The sequence below is a fragment of the Magnolia sinica genome, chromosome 7, assembly GCF_029962835.1.
Source record: "Magnolia sinica isolate HGM2019 chromosome 7, MsV1, whole genome shotgun sequence".
Classification (NCBI taxonomy): Eukaryota; Viridiplantae; Streptophyta; class Magnoliopsida; order Magnoliales; family Magnoliaceae; genus Magnolia; species Magnolia sinica.
In genome coordinates, this window is record NC_080579.1 from 10,522,364 (window position 1) to 10,531,633 (window position 9,270).

General features: G+C 48.1%; 1 protein-coding gene across 1 annotated transcript; it reads right to left on the reverse strand.

The window, feature by feature from the left end:
• Positions 1–5,342: 5,342 nt before the first annotated feature.
• LOC131250546 (uncharacterized) lies at positions 5,343–6,254 on the reverse strand. Its single transcript, XM_058250835.1, has 2 exons — positions 6,011–6,254; positions 5,343–5,896 (listed from the first exon to the last, which is right to left on the reverse strand). The coding sequence occupies exons 1-2, from the start codon at positions 6,252–6,254 to the stop codon at positions 5,343–5,345; spliced, it is 798 nt and encodes a 265-aa protein (XP_058106818.1).
• Positions 6,255–9,270: the final 3,016 nt, after the last annotated feature.

Sequence of the window (9,270 nt, forward strand, 5' to 3'; positions counted from 1 at the left end):
GGGAAGTTAAGTATATTAACTTCAATTGACAGAGACTGAGATGATTTTTGTATGATAGAAAGAGATATAAGGTTTTTAAAGAAAACCCAGATCTTGCCTCCTTCGTCTGCATTTGAGCAGGAACAATGGAATCCTAGCTTGAGGCCCGTAGACACTCGCTTGTTGTCTTTGAGCATAGGTTCTAAGATGGCCAGAATCCATGGGTTGTGGACAGAGATGAGTCTTTTCGCTGATCTTATAGTTTGTTGATTACCTATTCCGCAGACATTCCATACAATAATTTTATCCACCAATTAAACATCCTGAATATGCAGCCCTACGTTTATGTCTTCGACATCGCACTTCCCATTTTCCTCTAGACATCAGTTCATTCAATTCACTTTGGCTAACTTGGATCCTCCCTACCGCAACGGGATTATGGTTGTCATCAACTCCTGGAGCCTGCAGATGATCTGTTCCATCATCTGACTCCTGAGAGTGATGCTCTAAAGGAGATAGGTCCCCTTTTGAGCTTGATTGGTCCAGAAACTGACTTCTATTGGTAGATGTAAATAGTTCAATTGGGAGGTCTGAACCTGCATATCTTACCCTGTTGAAATAGGGTGAGAGATCTACATGAATACCGGAGCTAAAGTTTTTAGACATACCTTGAGAGTGCAGGTTCCTCTCAGCAGACATAGCAATAGCAAGGGATCTAAATCCGAGATAGACTGCAGCGAGGCTAGTTGGACGAGTGGATGGGTTGGAGGGATATCTCTGATGTCTTCGACTGCCTCGACTCTGAGAGGAGAACCGCTCTCAACTATGGAACACATCTCCAAATTTGTCTGCTTGTCACTGATATGGGATTGGTAGAGAGATATACTAGGGGGAGGTTGGCCTCTTGCGCTAGTCTGGAAGAGATAGAGGAGGTGGTTCATCAGCACAGGCTTGTGCGGTACATTGTAGGATGGGATCACACCCAGACTCTACCTGTTTTGCCGTTTCTTTCACTGGAGCACTACTCGGTGAAGGGATAATCGGACATCCAATCATGGATTGCACTAGTAGATCAATAACATTGGGCATAGTCTGGGGAGGTTGCTCCTTGTCATCAACACACAACTGAAGAGGGGCTTCCTTGAAGGTGGAGATTACTTGGCTGCAACCCCTCCTGTTTGTTGTAGGCTCCTGAGCGAGAGCCTGTTTCTCTGCCTGCACATGAGCTCCTGGAGGTTCTGAGTTTGGAGATCACGCTATCTCCGTTTGCCGAATCCTGATAGGAGACGCATTTGGATGTGGTTGTATAGTAGATGTTGGTGGTAGGGACTCCCTAAGCCTGTTGCTGCAGGACTGGGGGTCAGTGAGTTGATTCAAGTTGACTGGGCCATTCTCACAAACATGTGCCTGACGGTTAAGCTGGGCATTTACACAAATGTCTTCCTCGCTATCTAGAGAGTTACCTCCCATGTTGTTGCTGACCCAGCCTTTAGATGACTCTTCCTCTATCTCAGTTCTTACGTCTCTGTTTTAGGGGATTTGAGGGTGTGTACATTCAGCACTAGGTTCCATTTGAGGGTGTGTACATTCAGCACTAGGTTCCATTTGGGCCCAGATTCGGTAGATTTTCCCCTTGACATCCAACAGTTGGGAGATGGGAGTGAAGGGGCGAGCCAGTCTCCTGACCTGAATCCAAGTAAACATCTGAAAAATCCCATACTAGGTGTTTGAATCCATCTGTAGCAGTTCCCCAAAGGCGCTGCCCAATTCATGGATGACCGATTCCAGCCACGCATGTGCCGGTATCCCAAAGAGACGGATCCATGACTCTTCTTCTTCGACCACAATCTCCGGAGTCCAAGGAGTTACCTTCGTCAGACCCATACTCTGCCAGAAAGGTGGGTTATAAGCAAATGCTAATAAATCTGCCTTTGATTTAAACGATAAGAGGAACGAATACGCTGATAGGCGGGTAATGTCAATCGCTGAAGCTTTGAATGTAGAGGATCTGAGGCCGTCAATCAGGTGGAGCACCGAAATAATCTTTTCTCCTAAATATCCCACCAGGCCCAAATCTAGATCTTAAAGTTTTTTGGATATGGCTTTCGGGTCTGCGACCGTTATCTGACCTGTAGGATATTTGAGTGGAGGAGAAGCAGAAGGTTTTACCCAACCCCTGGTATGGAGAAAATTGTTCCCCCTATTCGACGGCTGGTGTATGTCCCCCTCTTTCTATTCTTGTGTATCTCTTGTGCCAACTCTGGCTATCGTAGATCGATGGCTGGTTTTTGGGCGAGCTTCCTCGATAGAAACCTGTCATCCGTCTATCTTCTATCCATCCAGGACACCCTTTGTAGCCCAGGCGTCGTCCTCATACATAAACCGTACAAATCCATATCCTCTAGGTTTGCTCGATCCTGGGAAGCAGGGAAGGAAAACCTCCGAAACTCTCCCGTACCTCTACAAGATTTTGATTAGATTGGCAGTGGAGGTGGAAAAAGGAAGATTCCTGACAAAAAGACAGTTTTTTTTTTGTTTTTTTTAAGAAAAAAGAAAAGAAAACTCCCGATTCATGCTTTCTTATATAAGCATAGTATCCTAATTGAATCTGTTTAACTAACTACTATCATATGCAACTAGCCTAAACCAAATAAAACCCAAACATTCCACCTTGTAGATTACATGGGGCAAAAGTAGACCAGTCCCCTCATTAGGTGAGCCTTAAAAAAATAGCGGTTTTTTTTTTAACTCGAAGAGATTCATTGATCAAGAAGGCCGGGACTGGCGTATAGGAGATTCTAGAAGGCCCAAAACAAAAGGGGGATGGGCCTTCCTATCATATGAACTAAAAAAGCACAAGACGGAAGGGGCCCGAGCCCGACTCTGTCGAGAAACAACAAGCCTTTGATGATAAGAGGAAGGGAATCTCTTCTCAGGAAAGTGGAGTAGGCCTGAACTTCGCTCCCTAGGCGGGCCAAACCATCCACCACCGTGTTCACTTCCTTTAGAGTGTGAAGTATTTTGAGTTGAAGGGAGCGGGCGAGGGAGGCAAATCTTGCCTTAACGTACTAGATGTTCCAAGAAATGGGAGCCGAGTCTGACAGGGCCTTCACCACCACCAAAGAGTCAAACGCAAGAACAATTCTGGAATAGCCATGTTGGCACGCCAGAACAAGAGCGTCCAAAACTACCCTAGCTTCCCCCTCGTGTTTGAGCCGATCCCATATCCCCTGGAAAACCCGAATAGGAATCTACCTGATTCATCTCTTCCCACCCCTCCACCTCCCGAAGGCCCTGAGTTTCCCCTAGAGGAACCATCCATGTTCACCATTATCCAGCCTGAGGAAGGTCTGCTCCATTTCACCATAGAGACTTTTGGCGGCCTTTGGTGCGGGTTTTTGATTCTCCAACCTGTGTTCATGGAAGCTACTGATCTGAGAAGGGTTTTAGGAATAAGAAGCGTGGAACTGACTAGCTGCACCCAATGGAGAACCCTATTGATAATTACGGAGACTCTAGAATCGGAGTTGTTAAACCTGTTAGCATTCCTCGCTTGCTACATTTCCTAGAAGATGAAAACAGGGATGCGACCCTTTAGAGGAGATGACGATAGCGTGGAAGAATCCCACCATAGAGCAGCTCGGGCAGCTAGAGTGGGGAAGGTTGGGGGATCCTGCAATCCCGGCGAAATCTCTCCCAAACCCCGCTAGCTAAAAACCCCGTGGCAAACAATTGGCCCACCGATTCGCAGGTTGGCTGAGCAAGCAGAGATAGCAGGCACACATAGAGGGAATATTGATGCCTCTCCTTTGGATATTGACGTCAACAGGGACTGCATTGTACAGAATTTTCTAGGAAAGGATGGAGATCTTGTGAGGGACTTTAACGTGCCACACCCAGGGGGCCCAGCTGGTTTTTGGCGCAATGGGCCTGATGATCTGCCAGGCAGAGGCAGCCGTGAGCTCCCCATTCCCTGACGAAAGCCAAATTCTGCTGTCGTCTAAGTCTGACGTACAAATTCCTTCAAGGATGATGTGATCAACAACTGTCAGGGGTAGGGCTTGCAAGGCCTTCTCTCTGTCTAACCAACCTATAGGGCCAATCCAGCCCCGAACAGTGGTTGGCGTGCTGGCCTGTTGATGTCACTGCAAAGGATGCAGGGGACCCAGGCCAGACCAATCCTCCTCCCAGAAGTCAATGGCGCCCCTCCCAATCAGCCATCGGGATTTTTCTCTGAGCAGGGGAAATGCACTCCTGATCCTTTTCCAGATAGGCGCAGCATTGGGGGTGGTAGCCGAAGTCGTCTTGGAATTAAAATCCATAGCGTATTTTGCTCTAACAAACTTGCACCAATAGCTGTCCTTACCCCGGAAGAGGGCCACCCAAGCAAGCTTTAAACAACAAGCCTGCATCACCGACTTTAAGGGTCCGAGGCCAAGACCACCTTCAGATTTCAGCAGCAGAAGGCTTTTCCAGTTGCGCCAATGGCACTTCTTCTTCAGCCCATCCCATCCCCAGAAGAAGTCGGCGAACCTTTTCTCAAGATCGGTGAGGATGCTGAGAGGGACCTTTATGGCCGCAAGAGTGTGAACCGGGATGCTATTGAGGACATGAGTAATGAGCGTGAGTCTCCCCGCCTGAGAGAGAATCCTGTTCTACCACGCAGCAATGCGACCCTGAATCTTTTCTATTATGGCCTGGAAGTAGGCTCTCTTTGGCCTCCCTTGGAAAATAGGGATACCCAGATACGAGAAAGGCAGTGAAGCTTTTACAAAACCAAGGATGGCTGCTACAGCCCTGCATCTCCCGTTGGACGTTGTTGAAGGAGGGATGAAGAAACTCTTAGCTGCATTAATTTTTTGGCCCGAGCACCTCTTGTATTAGGTCAGAAAACTCTTGATTTTGGTGAGGGACCGTCTGGATCCGTTGCCAAACAGGATCGTATCATCGGCAAAAAGAAGATGGGATATTATGAGGCAACATGGCCGCTTCTTATAAGGCAGGCACTCGCCCAAATGAACCAACCGATGGAAGCCTCTACTGAGCCCTTCCGCTGTAAGGATGAAAAGCTCTGGGGAAATTGGATCGCCCTGACGAAGACCCCTCGTGGAGTGGAAGAAGCCAGCTGCAACGCCATTGATGAGGACAGAGAACCAACATTGTGACTAGCAACGCTCGACCAGATGGATCCAATCCTGGTGAAACTCGAGTTGGTGGAGGGCCGCTTTCAAGTAGTTTCAATTGAGTCTGTCATAGGCCTTCTCCATGTCGAGCTTCAGGAGAAAATTTCCTCCCCTGACTTTCTTGTTTAAATCCCTGAAAGGTTCCTAGTCAAAGGCACAACTTTCTGTCATGGATCGACTCTACACAAATGCAGCCTGTTCTATGGAGACAATGTTGGGGAGAATGGCTCCCAGTCTGGATGCAAAAATACCCGAAAAAATTTTGTACAAACAATTACAGAGACTAATTGTTCTAAAATCAAAGAAATAAACAGGAGCACTTATCTTGGGGATTAGGCAAATTAGCGAGGACGTCAGAGCTCGAGGGAACTCCGCACCAGTGAAGAAATATTTGGCAGCCATGAGAAGGTCGTGTTGAATCATCGACCAACAGGCTTGAAAAAATGCCCTAAAGAAGCCGTCTGGGCCAGCAGCACTGTTAGGCGGGATCACTTTCACCGCTTGGAGAAGTTCTTCCAGGGATGGTTCGGCAAGTAGGAGGGCATTGTCATGGGCTGACACTACTGTCGGGATTGACTGCAGGAAGTTCTGGGCATCAAGGTTGTCTTCCACCTGAAGAAGATGATTAAAGTAGTCCACCGCAGCTTCTCTGATTCCTGTGATGTTCGTGATAAGCGTTCCATCCGCTAGCTTGATTTCCTGGATTACAGCTCTTCTGCTCTTGGCCGCCGCAACTGAATGAAAGAACTTGGTGTTGCGATCTCCTTCTTCCAACTAATGAGACCGGAATTTTTGCTTCCAAAAAGTCTTCTCGTAAAGTTCCAACTGGGCAAGGTTATCCCTGAGACGCTGCAGGTTCTGATGGGAATCCTGGCCTGGAGCCGCCTGAGCCTCTACTTCAACACGGATAAGCTCCGCCAAGGTAGCTTGAATGTTGTTGAAGATGTTGCCAAATGTGGTTTTATTCCAATGCTTGAGAGCCTGCTTCACCGCCTTTAGTTTTGCTATCACAATTTGGATAGGATTTCCCACCAAAGGAGCTGCCCAGACCGCTTGCACCAGTTCCTGAAAACCGCTGTGCGAGCACCACATTCTTTGGAATCTGAAGGCTTTTGGGCCCCCAGATGAGAAGATGGAAAGCGCAAAAGCAACGGAGCATGGTCGGAGTTATGTCTAGGAAGATGATTCACTTGGAATGCAGGAAATTTCTGCAGCCAACGATCATTGCAACACACTCTGTCAAGCCTAGCCCACACCCTAGGTTAACCCAACTGGCTGCTGGCCCACATGAATCTGTTACCTGAGAACTGAGCGTCCACAAGACCAGCATCATTCAGACCCTCCGCAAAATCCTCCACGCTCCTAAAGTCGAAGAACATGGAGTCGAGTCTCTCCGACTGAGACAAAACTGCATTAAAATCGCCAGTAACAGCCCAAGGGACTGAGCACCCCGAGCTGTGGTTGGCCAGGTCCTCCCAAAGCTTCTTCCTTAAAATTCTTGAGCATTTAGCGTAGACAAAGGTCATATGCACCTTATCCTGCACTTGGTTCAAACCCACTTCCAAAGAGATCAGCTGGTCCGACTCTGCCAGGGTTATAGCAGACAGGAAGGAGGCCCAAAAAACCCAGATCTTTCCACCAAGGGACGCATTGGAGTAGGAGGTGTGGTATCCTAACTTGAGCCCTGTTCTAACTCTTTTTTCGTCCCTGAGCATCGGCTTGAGAATGGCTAGGATGACTGGCTTGTGGTGCCTGATTAGCCTTTTTAGAGTCCTAATCGTGAGGGAATTCCCCACCCCGCGGGCATTCCACACAAGGACGTTAAGCAGTGATCACCTTGGAGGTAGCCTCACCCCATCTCTTCAAGGTTCTCAATCTTCCATACCAGTTCACATTCGTGACTTTGAATGTTCTCTTGGCTCTACGTTTGGGTTGGAAGGTCTGAGTTCCTGTCGACACCTCTGTGAATTGAAATAGTTGTTCATTTGGCCCCTGGACTGCACTTGACTTGCCCTCTAGATCTCTAGGAGTAGACAGGGTTAGCCCTCTCCAAGCCCCCCGAATCTGATCTTCTAAAATCCGAGAGGTGGGTATAAGAGAAACAGGGGGGCTGACTTGCTGAGGACAGACCTCTGGGTGTTGAGGCTCTTAGATGAGTTGATAATGCTGGTGTCTACTAATGGATACCCTGCTGCGATGTTGTTGAGAGGCTGAGCTTCTCTGGATAGGTGATTGAGGGGAGTTTGAAGGCGAATACCCTTGGAAATAGGGCGATAAGTCTATCGCCAACTGACCCCCTTGCACTAAGCACCTCCTGAATTTGGCCGTGTTCCAAGAAACAACCTGAGAATCCTCTAGGTCCTCTTCAAAGATGGGTCCTGCTCTCAGCGGGCTGCAGCCTACCGATAGCGCTTTTCCGATAGGCAGAAGGGCGTGGAATTGTGGGCTGAGGCTAATATGATTCAGGGAGATAGGGAAGGGTGGGATGGATGGGTTGGCTGTGGCTTGGTTCAGAACCTGGTCAGCTGATGGGGATGTATGGGTGGGGGTTGAAGAGGGTGGGTGAATAGGTATGTGTGGGGATGCAAGGGTGGGGGTTGAAGAGGGTGGGAGAACAGGAATGTGTGGAAGGTAGTGGCCCTGGTTTAGGGCAAGTTACAGGGTAGGGAGTTCTAGGTTGGCCGGCCTTTGGATAGGGGGAGGTGGGAGGTCGGGTGACAGGGAGGGACTTAAGTGCGGGGAATGTGATGGGAAAGATTTTTCAACCCATTGCTTGGTAGATGGGGGATTTCGTAGGGTAGGTGTGGCTGAGAGGTCAGGTGCGCTAAGCGAGTGATCAGGTTCGATGGAGGACCAGACTAAGAACAATTTTCCCTCAACTTGCAGGCCTCTAGGTGATAGAATGTCCACCCCTGACTGGATAAACACTCTGATTCTGACATACTCCTGTGGTAGCCCCAAGAGAGCACTCCTCTCTATCTCTGCTACTTCCCCGAACGAGCTCCCCAAGTCCTTAAAAATCGATTCCATCTAGGCATGTGCTGGAATGCCCTGCAGCTTGATCCATCGGCTCTGAGATTGTAGAGTGGCGTTTGGGGACCAAGGTTCCATGTTTAGAATGCCCATCTTTAAATGGAGGTTTGTGTCTGAGAAGAAAGATATGAGGGTTGTACGTTCCTTAAAGCTAAAGAGGACCATGTCCTTACAGAGTTTAGAAATGGACAGGGATTCAGATATGTAATTTTCTCCTGTCAAGGCTTGAATAAGATCTAAAATTTGGACCTCTGTGTTCATCACTTGCGCCGCCATAGCTAGTTTTAGTTCCTGGACACCATGACTATCTGCAATCACAAGCCAATTGGAGTTTCCTTTACAACCAACATCAGGTCTGCAATCTGGATTCTACATCTGTTGATGCGCCTTTAGGTTGGAGTGCTCGTCTCTCCTGATTGTCGCACCCTCTCTGACTCTCACAGGGAGGGATTTGGGTGGGAGGACCCAGGGGCATTTCATCGAGCATCAAATGGATGAGAGGCATTTTCACCCCTAACTACCACTCTAAACAATCTGTCATCCCTTGTAGAAGCACTGATCGGAGTTGGCACTGCAGTGCTGGGCCCCGCCATGAAGGGGCGCTGGGGAGGCAACGGACGAGATCATGATTTTGCAGCTGGACTGTTATTATTCTGCCATCAACCCGTTTACCATCCAAGATGTCTTAAGCTGCTTTAGCATCCAATTCATACATGAACCGAATGAAACCATACCCTTTAGATCTTCTTAAACCGGGATGTGAAGGTAGAAAAACATCTACTAATTTGCCGTATTTACCAAAGATTCTATAGAGATCTTCTACTGTGGTGTCGAATGTGATATTCCCCACAAAGAGGGTGTGGTAATTTTTCCGTGGCTCCTTGTGACGACAAACCTCCTACCAGTCATCTTCTTCTTCTGCTACTATTCTTCTTCTCATAGATGGTTATCCTTTGCCATTAAGCTTGAATTGTCTTCAACAAAGCTTTCCCTATAGTGGACCATTCAAATTTTGTTTAAAAAATGGTGAAAAAAAGACAGTTTGGGTCTGCCTTCGCCTTCCTGTGAGGTCCTA

What these genes read in the sequence shown, in the direction of transcription:
- LOC131250546 (XM_058250835.1), bottom strand. Translation starts at nt 6,254, where the DNA reads ATGTGGTGCTCGCACAGCGGTTTTCAGGAACTGGTGCAAGCGGTCTGG. An exon ending in TTCCCATCAGAACCTGCAGC is followed by an intron (nt 5,897 to 6,010) that starts GTCTCAGGGATA and finishes TCTTTCATTCAG; the next exon opens with TTGCGGCGGCCAAGAGCAGA.